Raw genomic sequence first — 18,247 nt, 5'->3', positions numbered from 1 at the left:
AACAGAATCAGGCATCAGAAAGACAAAAAAATACTGTATAATTTGTCAACATTAAACAACAAGAAAAACAGAAGAAATACTAAGGTGATCGCCGGCCACAAGCCCTAAACTTCACTAAAAGACCCAGAATTTAGGTAAAGTTGAGGCCGCGGCACGCTCCGTTTACTAATAAAATGAATTAAAAGAGTAAAATGCGTAAAACAAAACTGTACCAGTATGCTGCCATATGAAAGGGAAAATAAATGCGTCTTAAGTCTGGACTTGAAAGTCTCCACAGAATCTGACTGTTTTATTGATGCAGGGAGATCATTCCACAGAACTGAGGGACGATAAGAGAAAGCTCTGTGACCCACAGACTTCTTATTCACCCTAGGGACACAAAGTAGTCCTGCACCCTGAGAACGTAAAGCCCGGGTCGGTACGTAAGGTTTAAATAGGTCAGCTAGGTAGGGAGGTGCCAGTCCATGAATAATTTATAGGTTAGTAGCAGAACCTTAAAATCTGATATCACTGGGACAGGAAGCCAGTGAAGAGACGCCAAAGTGGGTGTAATGTGGTCGAACTTTCTGCTTCGTGTCAAAAGTCTGGCTGCAGCATTTAGAACAAACTGGAGAGCCCTAATGCTGGACTGTGGTAAACCAGAAAATAGAACACTGCAGTAGTACAATCTAGAAAAAATAAACGCATGGATTAGGGTCTCAGCATCAGCCATAGACAGGATGGGACAAATCTTCACTATATTTCGCAGGTGGAAGAAAGCAGTCCTAGTAATATTTCTAATGTGGAGGCCAAAGGACAACGTAGGATCAAAAATTACCCCAAGGTTCCTCACTTTGTCAGTGTGATGTATGACACACAAGCCGAGGCTGAGCGTTAATCCCAAAATGATTTTCCAACCTATCAAGTAGAATATGATGATCCACTGTATCAAATGCAGCACTGAGATCTAACAGCAACAGAACCATAGTGGTGTCCGATTCCACTGTAAGCAGAAGATCATTCACCATTTTAGTGAGACTGTCTCTGTGGAATGATATTTTCTAAAAGCAGACTGCAGTGGCTCAAAGACATTATTCTCAGTAAGATAGTCCACGAGCTGCCGTGACACCACTTTTTCCAGAATTTAGAGAAAAATGATAGATTTGATATCGGCCGATAGTTGTTCAATACACTAGGGTCAAGATTAGGTTTCTTAAGTAATGGTTTAATCACTGCAGATTTGAAACATTTAGGAAAAGATCGAGAAGTTAAAGAAAGATTAATAATTTCCAGCACAGTCGGCCCAAGAGTGGGCCACAGGTCCTTAAACAGTTTTGTTGGTATAGGATCAAATAAACAGGTTGTGCTTTTTGTTGACGAGTTTTGTCAGCATGTCTAGTGAGATACTATCAAATTCTGTAAATCAATCAATCAATTTTTTTATATAGCGCCAAATCACAACAAACAGTTGCCCCAAGGCGCTTTATATTGTAAGGCAAGGCCATACAATAATTATGTAAAACCCCAACGGTCAAAACGACTAAATCTAGGTAATACCTCAGTAATGGCGCCCACCTCAATAGCAGGGTGTAGTGACTGGGTTAAGGCATGCTGGGATATGTTTAACCTAATGTCGTCTATTTTCTTCAAAAAGTAATCCAGGAAATCTTGTGCTGTAAAAGGAGAGCGAACTACAAGTGGCTGTCCATGCATAAGTGTTGCCACCGTGTGGAACAAGAACTTTGAGTTATGCTTGTTTTTGTTGATCAAATCAGAGTAATAGGTCCACTTTGTAGCCAATAATGCATGCTTATAGCCTAAGATAGCATCACGCCACGCAAGGTGAAATACTTCTAATTTTGAACGACGCCATTTCCGTTCTAGACCTCTTGCTTTATGCTTGAGGTCACGCAGATAATCATTGAACCAAGGTGACTGATTTGGGGGAGCGGGATTTTAACACAGGTGGTGCAATCAATCAATCAATTTTTTTTTTATATAGCGCCAAATCACAACAAACAGTTGCCCCAAGGCGCTTTATATTGTAAGGCAAGGCCATACAATAATTATGTAAAACCCCAACGGTCAAAACGACCCGCTGTGAGCAAGCACTTGGCTACAGTGGGAAGGAAAAACTCCCTTTTAACAGGAAGAAACCTCCAGCAGAACCAGGCTCAGGGAGGGGCAGTCTTCTGCTGGGACTGGTTGGGGCTGAGGGAGAGAACCAGGAAAAAGACATGCTGTGGAGGGGAGCAGAGATCGATCACTAGTGATTAAATGCAGAGTGGTGCATACAGAGCAAAAGAGAAAGAAACAGTGCATCATGGGAACCCCCCAGCAGTCTACGTCTATAGCAGCATAACTAAGGGATGGTTCAGGGTCACCTGATCCAGCCCTAACTATAAGCTTTAGCAAAAAGGAAAGTTTTAAGCCTAATCTTAAAAGTAGAGAGGGTGTCTGTCTCCCTGATCTGACTTGGGAGCTGGTTCCACAGGAGAGGAGCCTGAAAGCTGAAGGCTCTGCCTCCCATTCTACTCTTACAAACCCTAGGAACTACAAGTAAGCCTGCAGTCTGAGAGCGAAGCGCTCTATTGGGGTGATATGGTACTATGAGGTCCCTAAGATAAGATGGGACCTGATTATTCAAAACCTTATAAGGAAGAAGAAGAATTTTAAATTCTATTCTAGAATTAACAGGAAGCCAATGAAGAGAGGCCAATATGGGTGAGATATGCTCTCTCCTTCTAGTCCCCGCTAGTACTCTAGCTGCAGCATTTTGAATTAACTGAAGGCTTTTTAGGGAACTTTTAGGACAACCTGATAATAATGAATTACAATAGTCCAGCCTAGAGGAAATAAATGCATGAATTAGTTTTTCAGCATCGCTCTGAGACAAGACCTTTCTAATTTTAGAGATATTGCGTAAATGCAAAAAAGCAGTCCTACATATTTGTTTAATATGCGCTTTGAATGACATATCCTGATCAAAAATGACTCCAAGATTTCTCACAGTATTACTAGAGGTCAGGGTAATGCCATCCAGAGTAAGGATCTGGTTAGACACCATGTTTCTAAGATTTGTGGGGCCAAGTACAATAACTTCAGTTTTATCTGAGTTTAAAAGCAGGAAATTAGAGGTCATCCATGTCTTTATGTCTGTAAGACAATCCTGCAGTTTAGCTAATTGGTGTGTGTCCTCTGGCTTCATGGATAGATAAAGCTGGGTATCATCTGCGTAACAATGAAGCAATACCGTCTAATAATACTGCCTAAGGGAAGCATGTATAAAGTGAATAAAATTGGTCCTAGCACAGAACCTTGTGGAACTCCATAATTAACTTTAGTCTGTGAAGAAGATTCCCCATTTACATGAACAAATTGTAATCTATTAGACAAATATGATTCAAACCACCGCAGCGCAGTGCCTTTAATACCTATGGCATGCTCTAATCTCTGTAATAAAATTTTATGGTCAACAGTATCAAAAGCAGCACTGAGGTCTAACAGAACAAGCACAGAGATGAGTCCACTGTCGAGGCCATAAGAAGATAATTTGTAACCTTCACTAATGCTGTTTCTGTACTATGATGAATTCTAAAACCTGACTGAAACTCTTCAAATAGACCATTCCTCTGCAGATGATCAGTTAGCTGTTTTACAACTACCCTTTCAAGAATTTTTGAGAGAAAAGGAAGGTTGGAGATTGGCCTATAATTAATCATGTCGAGTGTAGTTTTGAGCACCGAGTTTAAACTAGCCACAAGTCTGTCTACTGACTGGGTATTTCTCAAAAGTGAGGCTAACACATCAGGCAGTCTAGCTTCGAGTTCAGTCTTAGTTGAGGAGTTGATGCATCGCCGTAGTGATATATAAGGCTGTTGTTCCACTAAACACAGCAGTGAAACTGTAAACTTACTAAGTGAGTGATCAGACACCACTGATGTAAGAGGCATGATGTCAATATTCGTGACAGCAATACATGTGCAAGAACCAGATCCAGGGTATTTCCACTAATGCGCGTCGAATCCCGAATGCATTGCCGAAATCCTAATGCATCCACAATTTTCATAAATGATTTGCAGAGGGGATCAGAAGGCTTATTTATATGAATGTTAAAGTCACAGATGATCAGAATGTTATCTACACTAGTTGACAAGTTAGAGATGAATGCACCAAATTCATCTAAGAATTCAGAATATGGGCCAGGAGGCCTATATACAGTGACAAAGTAATATGACTGATTTTTATTTTTCTGACCTTGGCAATGTGTAATATCCTGAGCAGAGCGGAGAATCAGATGCTCAAACGAGTTATATTTGTAACCCCCAACAGCTAATAAGCTAAACTTAGATTTATAAATAAGAGCAACACCCCCACCTTCCTTTGCATCACGAGGGACGTGACTAAATGTATATGCTGGTGGACAGGCCTCATTTAAGGAGAGGACAGCTGTAGGTTTCACATAACCCAATCATATCTAAGTGATGATCAATAATTAGATCATTGATCAACAATTATTTTGAGGACAATGATCTTATGTTAATGAGACCCAGTCTAAGGACCTTAGTGGGGTTGACAGTTGAACTGTTTGGGTTTAGGGGTGGTTCCAGAGTAGCATAAATAAGATGCCTAGAAGTAGGTTTAGGTTTGAGACATTCCACGCGCGTTGTAGGTAGCAGACACGAAATCTTTGCTATTGCTGGAACAACCACTGGGCCATCCTCAATTTCAACATCATCCAATATAGTAATGGGTATTAAGTTTGGAAAGCATATCCCTCTATGATTTTTATGTGTGCTAAAGTGTCTTGCGGCAGTGTTGGAAAGTCGGCGGACAAGCGTGAATGCCCTTCCTTCCCCTTCATCCCAGTGGCAGCCAACATCATTTGTTCGGGAGGGCGAGCAGCAAACCAACCTGAGAACTGCAAGGTCAGAAACTGGTCAACTGGATAGAGCACGAGACTGGAAGCTGCTGGCAGACTTGGACAAGAAACTGTGCTTCCCAGCAGAAATCACAACCACCAACCTGCGACCAGACCTTGTCCTCTGGTCATCCTCATTCAAGCTTGTTTACATCATCAAGCTCACTGTGCCCTGGGAGGGCGCAGTGGAGGAAGCCTATGAGAGGAAAAGGTTGAGGTACGCTGAACTCGCAGCTGATGAGCAACAACAAGGCTGGAATGTGAAGGTACGCCCAGTGGAAGTAGGCTGCAGAGGATTTGTAGCCACCTCAACATCCATGCTGCTCAGGGAGTTGGGAGTACGAGGGAAGGCCCATCGGAAGGCAGTCAAAGACCTCTCCGCCACTGCTGAAAAGGGAAGCCAGTGGCTGTGGATGAAGAGGAAAGACTCCGTCTGGGCCTTCAAGTGAGGTGATGGCATCCAGGGAGTGAACCTGGGACGCTGGGACTCACTGCTGAACCCTCTGGAGGTGTCGTGGGCTTATCAGCGAAACATAAGAAGGAGGGAGCCCACTTGACAACCCAAAGGATGCCATCACTCAATTGACCATCCCACAGAGTCTCGTCGGTGCCTCAAGTAGTCATTAAGGGATATCAACATCAAGTCCTATACAACAGATTTATGGACACGATTTTTATGCACACAACTACGGAAGCAGGCCACAGTCTCAATTTGTTGAAATTCCCTCCCTGGCAAATAAACTGCACTATCACCATAGTGGATTTTCTGCACTAAATTCCCTGCTAAGCTAATGGATTCCACACCCACATTTTTCATAAGCCTTGCAGGGTCTCTAATCACCTGCTCCATGGCCTGCTGTAGATTCCTAACGTTACCCTCCCTGTAGAGCTCTATCTATGTTCGCAGACAAGATGGCGGCGCCTTCCCCAGTAGGGTGGAGGCCGTCCGGCATCAGCAAGCCACGGCGGCCCCAGAACGAAGGCCAGTTATCAATAAAGCTAAAGCCTTGCTGTCTACAAAACTGTGCCAGCCACCTATTGAATGACGTCAGCCTGCTTAACGCCTCATCAGTACCCCAGGAGGGGAGGATTCCAGAGACTATTAATTGATGCCAACACATCTTTCTGGCAAGGTCACAAGTCCTCTCTATGTCCATTTTTGTGACCTCTGAGTGCTTCATCCTGATATCATTGGTGCCAATGTGAATAACTATGTGACTATATCTCATGTCATGTTCCTTAGTCTGTCTTCCCTTCTGCAGTGTCAGCACCCTAAGATGAGATGCAATGTCGGGAGCTCTGGCCCCAGGAATACATTTAACGTCAGCCGGCGTCTGTAACCTGACTTTGCGGATGATAGAATCCCCTATCACTTAAGTCCGGTGTTTCGGCCTGGAGACAGGAGTGGAAGTCACTAGTGGGCTCAGAGAATTCACATCAGGCAAATCCAAGGGGGACAACCGATTCACAGTTCGCACTGGCGAGTGTGATCGGGGTGCCACAACTGGGCACCAAGCCCTACGGGGCTTCCTCCGCCTAGCCACAGTCCGAAAGCTGTCCTCCACAGCCAGCGTTTCTAAGCTGATGCTAATGGGCTCGCTAGCCGGCCCAATACTAACCTCATCTGGAGTGCCCCTAACATCTAACTCCACTGAGCTAAGAAGCTGTTCTAAACTACGGACACGGCTCTCTAAGAGAGCCACCCTGTCTTCCAACATCACACAGGATTTACGGAGGGTGTAAAGTAGAATTTGTAGTGTACTTTGTGCACTAAGAAATTCAAGAATGTAGCCAAGCAAACACGAGCTAACCAATAATGGATAAGCTAACCACTCCTAAGGCTCACACAGACGCAAATAAATGAATTAAAATTCACAGCAGTTACACTGAAAAACTAACAGAAGTATTAAACAGGGGGAAAAAGCAGCAGCTATAAAATACACTAAACAGTTAATTAACTAACAGAAGTATGAAAAAATGATGACGGGGTCCGAAATAGCTAATGCAAGCTAACTGCTAGCAAAAATGCTAGCCGCCCGTACGATTTTACACAGAAGTTAAATAATTACTTAAAATTCACAGCAGTTTGACTGAAAAACGAACAGAAGTATTAAATGGGTAAAAAAGAACAGCTATAAAAAGTAATGACGGGGGAGGGGAGGAGTCGACCTAGCTAGCGAAAGCTAACTGCTAGCGAATGCTAACTGCTAGCAATTCACAACAGGACTGTTGTTAAATAACGTTCAGAGCAGATACAATTAATAACCAGAAAAGTGCTGAACAGAAATAAAAGAAGCATATACAACCGTGTGAAGTTCAGAGTAGCATAACAGCAACAAACAATCCGTCAGAAGCAAGTTGCCAGATCTGTGATTCTAATCCTTTTTAGTCACACAGCACTACTCTTATTCTGAACAGTACTGTATATAAGGTGCTTGAGCCCAGTGAAGCAGACCCCCCCACCCACATAAAAAAATAATCCAAGCAAACAAGCTATAATTTCCGACGGTACATGAACACAGCAGTGGTCTGCGCGGTGTTCACACGGACTGATCAATTTACTGCTCTGATGATATATTCAATCGTCTTTACACTTATATTTATTACCCCTTTTGACAGTTTTGTGTTATAAATCATTATTATCACCTTACCGAGGCGTTGCTAGGCCGGTAGCGCAGATTTACGTCAATGCTACCGGGCTATCCCCGCCTGCTGTGCGTAAACAAATGACATCATAGCGCGCAGCCCAAGAACTGTCCACAGAGGAAAAAAATAAATAAATAAAACTGTCTGCAGAGGAAAAGATAAAAAGGCGAGAAGTGTGTTTTGGTCCCAATATGGATATTCCAGATGATTTTCTCATGGATAGTACGACAATGAACAGGAGCTAAAGCAGCCAGCTTGATGAGGACGCACTGCCGAATTTGGAGAGCAGCGCGCGCCAGCCGACACGACAAAAGTTAAAGTGAGCCAACTTTTTATGCATGCGTTACGTGTTGTGTATTTCAGTTAGTGATAATAATGCAATTAACATGCTTTTGGAGGGCGGTATGCATTTTCTGAGTCCCTCCGTCCATGCCGTCGCCCAAAATGACATATTCATCATTTTGGGCGACTGGGCGTGAACGTCAGGCCTCTGAAAATGCATACCGCCCTCCAAAAGCATGTTATATTAATATATATATATACGAGGTCTCTTAGATAATAAACCGACCCTTTTATTTTTTTTTTAACTATATGGATTTGAATGACGTGCGATTACACCAATCATGCTTGAACCCTCGTGCGCATGCGTGAGTTTTTTCACGCGTGTCAGTGACGTCATTTCCCTGTGGGCAGGCCTTGAGTGAGATGTGGTCCCGCCCTCTCGACTGAATTCCTTTGTTTCACACGCTGCTCGAGACGGCGCACGTTGCTTTATCAAAATTTTTTCTGGACCTGTGAGGAATATCTGAGTGGACACTATTCGAGAAATTAAGCTGGTTTTCTGTGAAAAGTTTAACGGCTGATGAGAGATTATGGGGTGTTTCTGTCGGTGTAAGGACTTCCCACGGAGCGGGACGTCCTGCAGCGCTTCCAGGCGCTGTTGTCGGCCTGTTTCGAGCTGAAAACATCCTAATTTAAGGCTTAATTCACCCAGGACATCATGAGAGAACAGAGAAGATTCAGAAGAGGCCGGCATGAGGAATTTATGCGGACATTCCACTGTTTAAGGACATTTTTTTTAATGAAAGACGTACGCGCAAATTCGCCGAGTCGTTTCCGTGACGACTCGGCAAATCTGTGTGCGCCGCGACAGGAAAAACACCTCCGTGTTGAAAACCATTTGTAGAATTCAGGCGGCTTTTAATGGCTTTCAACAAGTGAGTAACTGAGAAATTGATTAACAGCTTGGGCATGTTCCAACTTGCCCGTTAAGGTTTCCAACGGAGGTGTTTTTCCTGCCGCGACCCCCCGCGGTCGGGTCCAGCCCGACATGCGACTCTGCCCGCACGTTCTTTCATTACTTCCTGTTGGAAGGGAGTTTTTCCTTCCCACTGTAGCCAAGTGCTTGCTCACAGGGGGTCGCTTTGACCGTTGGGGTTTTACATGATTATTGTATGGCCTTGCCTTACAATATAAAGCGCCTTGGGGCAACTGTTTGTTGTGATTTGGCGCTATATAAAAAATTGATTGATTGATTGATTGATTACAAAATGACTGTTAACAATGGAATGTCCGAATAAACTCCTCATGCCGACTTCTTCTGAAAGTTCTCTGTTCTCTGACGACTTACTGGGTCAACAGAGCCTGAAATGTGGAAGTTTTCAACTTGAAACGGCGAGACGCTGCCGCCTCGAAGCGCAGATCGCCGTCAGGCGCCGTGGACCGTCCTTAAAGCGACACTACCAGACCAAAATCTCTCATCAGCCGTTAAAATTTTTACCGAAAACCAGCTGAATTTATCAAATGGTGTCCACTCAGTTGTGCCTTACAGTTTTGAAAAAAATTTTATCAAACAAAGCAACAGTCTCTGAGCCATTCCTAAACAATGAAAAAAATCGACGAGCGGGTGGACGACTCCTCACTCAAAGACTGTCCACAGGCGAATGACGTAACCGACAGGCGTGAAAAAACTCTCGCATGCCCACGAGGGTTCAAGCATGTCTGATGTAATCACACGTGATTCAAATCCATATGGTTTTTGAAAAAAATAATAAGGTCGGATACTTTTCTAATAGACCTCATATATATATATATATATATATATATATATATATATATATATATATATATATATATATATGGCGTGATACAGCAGCCACCACGGCACACCAGGGTTTTTTGTCAGGTCTCCTGCACTCTACTGCAATATTTTCGGTTCCTTGCTTGTCCTTTCAGTCCAGCTGTCCAGAAATTTACCTCTGCTGAGCCACCTAACGTCTGTGTGCAGCAGATGTGTGTCTCCTCCAGCTGCGAACACAATAAATGTGTCCTCAGACTCCTGGACCGAACAGAACACTGCAGTCTTCACTCTGCTCCCCTCCACAGCATGTCTTTTTCCTGGTTCTCTCCCTCAGCCCCAACCAGTCCCAGCAGAAGACTGCCCCTCCCTGAGCCTGGTTCTGCTGGAGGTTTCTTCCTGTTAAAAGGGAGTTTTTCCTTCCCACTGTCACCAAGTGCTTGCTCACAGGGGGTCGTTTTGACCGTTGGGGTTTTTCCGTAGTTATTGTATGGCTTTGCCTTACAATATAAAGCGCCTTGGGGCAACTGTTTGTTGTGATTTGACGCTATATAAATATAACTGATTTGATTTGATTCATATTTATGGATCATGAATCATTGTGCTGCTCGCCGACTTTTCAATTCCTGGACTTTTCGAGTGAGCAGAGGACTTTAGCCGGGTTAGCATTATAAGCTAGCATTAGTATTTCTTGTGAATCGTCTGAAATGCCGCTCCAAATTCCCTTTGTTCAGTAAAGCCACATTTACATTGCAGATATGACAGATGGATTTGCCATTTGAATAAATGAAAAAAATAATACAGGATGAAAATTATAATTTTTCTTTTCTTATCTACCATAGAAGAGCTCTTCTTCTCTGGCATTTAATGGAAGCCGGCATCCTTGTTGGTGCGTTACTGCCACCTGCTGCATCAGTCTGTTATAGCAGCACTAAATCCTTTAGAGTCCAGGGACAGATTTTTTTTTTTTTTATGTGATCGACTGGAACCCAGCCCGTGATTGACCTGTTGGGCACACCAGCTCTAAAGCATGTAATTTGGACCAAGAACAATAAATTATTATCAGAGAAACAGTACGTATCCATCTCCCTCTTTTCTTCTTTTTCCTCTTCAATTCATTTTATTTTACTTATATAGCACCAAACCACAACCACGCCGCCTCAAGGTGCTTCACATGAGTAAAGTCAAATCTTGCCAACCCCCTGGAGCAAGAACACAGGAGACAGTGGGAAGAAAAAAACTCCCTCTGGTGATAATGAGGAAGAAACCTTAAGCAGACCAGAATCAGAGGGGCGACCCACTGCTTAGAACATTCAAACAGTTACAAGATTTTTAGAAGAGATGAGGAGGGAAAAAAAACAAAACAAACAGAAAACAAAGGGAAAAGAGAAGATCAACAAAAACAGAGTCCATAATTGAAATTAAAAAGCAGTCCATCTTGGGTCTTTAGTCTCTGTGCCTCCAGGTCTTGAACAGGTAGGACTTTAGTCTGACGCACTGGGTGCAGGACCAGCATCCTTCCAGTTCAGGATTCTGGTCCTGGCCCTGGTCTTGTTTGTTGTTGCAGAGCATTAACGCCTGCACTCTGGAAACATCTTCCACTTCACATCTTGTGCTCGAACATTAAAATGGCACAAACAGATCGATGCTCATCATTTTTCTTCCTGTTTGCATCTTCACTGTTCATCACAAAACTCACAGCACTGAGTGCTGCTTCTCATTTTCAGTTTGGAAAAACATGACCTGTCAAACTGTTCGCCTCAAATAAATTGAAGAATCCAACGCTTTGGCCATGAATAAAGAGGATAAAAGTATTTGAAGAAATCTGAGGAGCCATTTCGTTACTTACAGAAGCTTGCAAAAGTACTGAGCGACAAATTACATAAACAAATTAAAATGTGTGAAATACCAAGGGACCAAACACTTCTACAAGGAGCTGCACTGAGCGTCCACAAAGTATTCACAGCGCTTCACTTCTCCCACATTATGTTGCAGCCTTATTCCAAAATACTTTTTTTCCCCCAAAATTCTACTCACACCCCATAATTACAACACGAACAAAAGTTTTGAGGGAGGTGATGGTCTAGTGGTTAAGGGTTGGGCTTGAGACCAGAGGATCCTCGGTTCAAATCCCAGCCTGACCGGAAAAATCACAAAGGGCCCTTGGGCAAGGTCCTTAATCCCCGAGTGTCTCCTGGTGTGTAGTGACGCCTTGTATGGCAGCACCCTGACAGAGTGAATGTGAGGCATTATTGTAAAGCGTGTTGAGCATCTGATGCAGATAGAAAAGCGCTATATAAATGCAGTCCAGTTACCATTTTGCAAATTTATTTAAAATAAATAAATCACATGTCCATAAGTATTCACAGCCTTTGTTCAATACTTTGTTGATGCACCTTTGGCAGCAATTCCAGCCTCATGTCTTCTTGAATATGATGTCACAAGCTTGGTGCACCTATCTTTGGACAGTTTGGTCCATTTCTCTTTGCAGCACCTCTCAAGCTCCATCAGGTTGGATGGGGAGCGTCGGTGCACAGACATTTTCAGATCTCTCCAGAGATGTTCAGTCAGATTCAGGTCTGGCATCTGGCTGGGCCACTCAAGGACATTCACAGAGTTGTCCTGAAGCCACTCCTTTGATATCTTGGCTGTGTGCTTAGGGTCATTGTCCTACTGAAAGATGAATTTTGTTTCTCCTGGTCTGAGAGTCCTTCAGGTGCCTTTTGTCAAACTCCAGGTGGGCTGCCATGTGCCTTTTACTAAGGAGTGGCTTCTGTCAGGACACTCTACCATACAGGCCTGATTGGTGGATTACTGCAGAGATGGTTGTCCTTCTGGAAGGTTCTCCTCTCTCCACAGAGGAATGCTGGAGCTCTGACAGAGTGACCATCAGGTTCTTAGTCACGTCCCTGACTAAGGTCCTTCTCCACCGATCGCTCAGTTTTGACGGGCGTCCAGCTCTAGGAAGAGTCCTGGTGGATCTGAACGTCTTCTATTTACAGATGATGGAGGCCACTGTGCTCTTTGGGACCTTCAAAGCAGCAGAAATGTTTGTTCCCTTCCTCAGATTTGTGCCTCAAGACAATCCTGTCTCTGAGGTCTACAGACAATTCCTTTGACTTCATGCTTGGTTTGTGCTCTGACTGTCAACTGTGGGACCTTATATGTAGACAGGTGTGTGTCTTTACAAATCATGTCCAATCAACTGAATTGACTCCAGGTGGACTCCAGTTAAGTTGTAGAAACATCTCAAGAATGATCAGTGGAAACAGGAGACACCTGAGCTCAACTTAGAGCTTCATGGCAAAGACTGTGAATACTTATGTACATGTGATTTCTTAGATTTTTATTTTTAATAAATTTGCCAAAAGTCTAAAGAAAAAAATTCACATTGTGTATAGAATTTTGAGGGAAAAAAATGCATATTATGATCAGAAATTATGGAAAACAAGCAAAGATAACTGACTACACAGATTTGTAACTATAATTGATGCACACATACAAGTCCTCATATTAATGATATATTAATGAGGACAGCAGCCTAACAGACGTGTATTAAGCATTCAATTTGACAAGGTAAATGAAAACTCTAACTGAATTATAATTATAGTGGGCGATTTTAACATCCACACAGATGCTGAGAATGACAGCCTCAACACTGCATTTAATCTATTATTAGACTCTATTGGCTTTGCTCAAAAAGTAAATGAGTCCACCCACCACTTTAATCATATCTTAGATCTTGTTCTGACTTATGGTATGGAAATAGAAGACTTAACAGTATTCCCTGAAAACTCCCTTCTGTCTGATCATTTCTTAATAACATTTACATTTACCCTGATGGACTACCCAGCAGTAGGGAATAAGTTTCATTACACTAGAAGTCTTTCAGAAAGCTCTGTAACTAGGTTTAAGGATATGATTCCTTCTTTATGTTCTCTAATGCCATATACCAACACAGTGCAGAGTAGCTACCTAAACTCTGTAAGTGAGATAGAGCATCTCGTCAATAGTTTTACATCCTCATTGAAGACAACTTTGGATGCTGTAGCTCCTCTAAAAAAAGAGAGCTTTAAATCAGAAGTGTCTGACTCCGTGGTATAACTCACAAACTCGTAGCTTAAAGCAGATAACCCGTAAGTTGGAGGGGAAATGGCGTCTCACTAATTTAGAAGATCTTCACTTAGCCTGGAAAAAGAGTCTGTTGCTCTATAAAAAAGCCCTCCGTAAAGCTAGGACATCTTTCTACTCATCACTAATTGAAGAAAATAAGAACAACCCCAGGTTTCTTTTCAGCACTGTAGCCAGGCTGACAAAGAGTCAGAGCTCTATTGAGCTGAGTATTCCATTAACTTTAACTAGTAATGACTTCATGACTTTCTTTGCTAACAAAATTTTAACTATTAGAGAAAAAATTACTCATAACCATCCCAAAGACGTATCGTTATCTTTGGCTGCTTTCAGTGATGCCGGTATTTGGTTAGACTCTTTCTCTCCGATTGTTCTGTCTGAGTTATTTTCATTAGTTACTTCATCCAAACCATCAACATGTTTATTAGACCCCATTCCTACCAGGCTGCTCAAGGAAGCCCTACCATTATTTAATGCTTCGATCTTAAATATGATGATATGATCAATCTACCTTTGTTAGTTGGCTATGTACCACAGGCTTTTAAGGTGGCAGTAATTAAACCATTACTTAAAAAGCCATCACTTGACCCAGCTATCTTAGCTAATTATAGGCCAATCTCCAACCTTCCTTTTCTCTCAAAAATTCTTGAAAGGGTAGTTGTAAAACAGCTAACTGATCATCTGCAGAGGAATGGTCTATTTGAAGAGTTTCAGTCAGGTTTTAGAATTCATCATAGTACAGAAACAGCATTAGTGAAGGTTACAAATGATCTTCTTATGGCCTCGGACAGTGGACTCATCTCTGTGCTTGTTCTGTTAGACCTCAGTGCTGCTTTTGATACTGTTGACCATAAAATTTTATTACAGAGATTAGAGCATGCCGTAGGTATTAAAGGCACTGGCTGCGGTGGTTTGAATCATATTTGTCTAATAGATTACAATTTGTTCATGTAAATGGGGAATCTTCTTCACAGACTAAAGTTAATTATGGAGTTCCACAAGGTTCTGTGCTAGGACCAATTTTATTCACTTTATACATGCTTCCCTTAGGCAGTATTATTACATGGTATTGCTTAAATTTTCATTGCTACGCAGATGATACCCAGCTTTATCTATCCATGAAGCCAGAGGACACACACCAATTAGCTAAACTGCAGGATTGTCTTACAGACAAAGACATGGATGACCTCTAATTTCCTGCTTTTAAGCTCAGATAAAACTGAAGTTATTGTACTTGGCCCCACAAATCTTAGAAACATGGTGTCTAACCAGATCTTTACTCTGGATGGCATTACCCTGACCTCTAGTAATACTGTGAGAAATCTTGGAGTCATTTTTGATCAGGATATGGCATTCAAAGCGCATATTAAACAAATATGTAGGACTGCTTTTTTGCATTTACGCAATATCTCTAAAATCAGAAAGGTCTTGTCTCAGAGTGATGCTGAAAAACTAATTCATGCATTTATTTCCTCTAGGCTGGACTATTGTAATTCATTATTATCAGGTTGTCCTAAAAGTTCCCTAAAAAGCCTTCAGTTAATTCAAAATGCTGCAGCTAGAGTACTGACAGGGACTAGAAGGAGAGAGCATATCTCACCCATATTGGCCTCTCTTCATTGGCTTCCTGTTAATTCTAGAATAGAATTTAAAATTCTTCTTCTTACTTACTCAGGGATGGTTCAGGTGACCCTGAACCATCCCTTAGTTATGCTGCTATAGACGTAGACTGCTGGGGGGTTCCCATGATGCACTGAGTGTTTCTTTCTCTTTTTGCTCTGTATGCACCACTCTGCATTTAATCATTAGTGATTGATCTCTGCTCTCTTCCACAGCATGTCTTTTTCCTGGTTCTCTCCCTCAGCCCCAACCAGTCCCAGCAGAAGACTGCCCCTCCCTGAGCCTGGTTCTGCTGGAGGTTTCTTCCTGTTAAAAGGGAGTTTTTCCTTCCCACTGTAGCCAAGTGCTTGCTCACAGGGGGTCGTTTTGACCATTGGGGTTTTTACGTAATTATTGTATGGCTTTGCCTTACAATATAAAGCGCCTTGGGGCAACTGTTTGTTGTGATTTGGCGCTATATAAAAAAATTGATTGATTGATTGAAGATGTGCAAACTGCTGAAAAACACGCTTCTTACCCAGAAGGGTAGCTAGGGTCCTCATGTCCTTCTCCATCAGAACATAGACCTCCTCCTTTGAGAAGCGCCCGATGCCGTGGCCGTACATCTCCCGGCGTACCATGCTGCCAGTCAGGTGGCTCAGCAACCATTTCAGCGTGTCACTCAGAGGGCCATTCATGGACAGGAGCTTCTGTGTTTCTTCCAGGTTGTCTACCCACTGACAGTACGCCAACGTCCTGAACCAGGAGACAGAGCAGACGTCACTCTGGTTACCAATTTGCTTTTTTAGCACAGTCAGCCTGGCAACACAGAATTTAATCAGGAGCACATCCTGTCCTGTAACTCTGCAGAACACCTGCAGAGGAAGTCATTTGTTTTACACTGTAGAAATAAAGACGGGTTAGTCATGGATGTGTTCAAACAGTTTGAGAAACATATTACTTTTTAGAACTTCTTGAAGATCAGCTGAATGGCGATGGGTCAGAAAAGCTGCAGCACACTTCATGCAACAACTTGTGACATCATCAAACAGAGTCAAAAACCACGTGATTTCACGTTCATCATGAAAAATGGAGACAGGACAACCGGCAAAATGCCCAACATTCCAACTCAGACAGTTCAACAGCTCCGCCTCCTGCATGTGTGGCATCTGTAGTTGAGATGCATTGAGACACATTTTTTCCACTTTCGATCCGATCCCAATACCTGAACTTGAATATCTGCCAATACTGTTCCGATACCAGAGCTCGGTTTACTGTAATATTATTGTTATTCTTGTTGATTTCATATAAGAATATTCTGTATTCCCAGTTATACAGCTTCGTGACGAAGTGGTGTAGAGGAGGAGTTTCTTCAAAAGAAGACCTGAAAGTTTAGCTACAATTTGCTAGAAGGTACATCTCAGATGTAAGCCTCGATTTGATGTTTTGGTGCAACAATTAAGTACTTTTATTTATTTTTTGGTGGTTTGTTGTGGCAGTTTGGAAAAGCGCTCCTTCCTCAAAACGGTGCATCTACTTGTATGCAATTCTTGGGGTGACCCTGTGAAAAAATCAAATCAATCAAATCTTGATTGATGAAAAATGGCAGGTCGTCAAAAAAAAAAAGATTTTATCAAAAAAAGACAACACTCTCTGTCCCTTTGAGTCTGGTCTGCTTGAGGTTTCTTCCTCAGAGGGAGTTTTCCTTACCACTGTTGCTCTGGGGGGTGGTAAGGTTAGATCATACTTGTGTGAAGCACCTTGAGGCAACTTTGTTGTGATTTGGCACTATATAAATTAAATAAATTGTCTCTCTCCCTCTGTCTCTGAGAAATTAGCATTTAGAATGCTGAAACATACATAAAAGAATGGAATATATCTGATTTTGGTATACATGTTTATGTAAACGGTGCCATTGTAGGGTCAGTGTCACCATAGTCCCCCCCACCCAAGAAACCCCCATAACCAGCCTCAGTGACGACCGGCCTGTTGCACTCACACCGGTGGTGATGAAGTGAAAAACTGGTTAGAAGTCACATCATGGTATTCTGGACCCCACCCTTCAGACCCAAACCAATCCACTTACAAGGCCAACAGGCCAACAGAGGACACCGTGACCTCTGCCCTCCACACCACGCTGACCCACCTGGACCAACAGGGTAACTACACCCATCTTCTCTTTGTGGATTATAGTTCAGTATTCAACACCATGCTCCCCCACAGCCTCGTGAGGAACCTGCTGAACCTCAGTCTACCTCATTCCAAATGTCTTTGGATTAAAGACTTTCTGTCAGATGGCTCACAGAGAGTCAGGCTCGGCCCCCACATAGCCACAGCTCTCACACTCAGCACTGGTTCCCCTCAAGACTGTGTGCTGAGCCCACTGCTCTTCACCCTCTACACCTCTGGCTGCACCCCGTCCACACCAGCAACACCTTCATTAAGTATGCAGATGACACCACAGTGGTCGGCTCTATCACTGGAGGAAATTTGTTGGAACTGTTAGCTACTGCTTCAAGTCTTCAAACCAAAATGTATTGTGAGAACCAAACAACACTGCGCTCTAACTCACGGCACCTGATCTTTGACTGTACCTGTCACAATGACAATAAAGAATCAGTATCTGCATAGAATGACATCTAGTTTCACGAGATGTTTTATTGGAATTTTTAACCAATTAATCAAATAGTGAGTGACTAATCGATTCGTCATTTCTACAGTAGTTCTACTAAATGGACGCTGGACTTGGCCTGGGTGTAAAGGTCTTGCTCAAACCCTGTTGTAATATTTCCGACCTAGTTGTTATGTCCTGAGGTGCGATCGACCAAAGGCGGTCCAGCAGATCAGAGTGACACTCTCAGTGCGGATAAAATGGTGCATCAGAATTACTGACA

At 42.7% G+C, this 18,247-nt stretch overlaps 1 protein-coding gene across 1 annotated transcript in view; it reads right to left on the bottom strand.

Annotated features, from left to right (window-relative positions):
• faxcb (failed axon connections homolog, metaxin like GST domain containing b) overlaps positions 1-18,247 on the bottom strand; it is a 74,538-nt gene that overhangs the window by 8,071 nt on the left and 48,220 nt on the right. The window contains exon 4 of the mRNA XM_034175430.1: positions 15,892-16,109. Within this exon, the coding sequence (XP_034031321.1) occupies positions 15,892-16,109 (218 nt within the window). The remainder of the gene's footprint in view (positions 1-15,891; positions 16,110-18,247) is intronic.

The sequence above is a fragment of the Thalassophryne amazonica genome, chromosome 7, assembly GCF_902500255.1.
Source record: "Thalassophryne amazonica chromosome 7, fThaAma1.1, whole genome shotgun sequence".
NCBI lineage: Eukaryota > Metazoa > Chordata > Actinopteri > Batrachoidiformes > Batrachoididae > Thalassophryne > Thalassophryne amazonica.
This window is presented reverse-complemented; position numbering and strand designations above follow the sequence as displayed.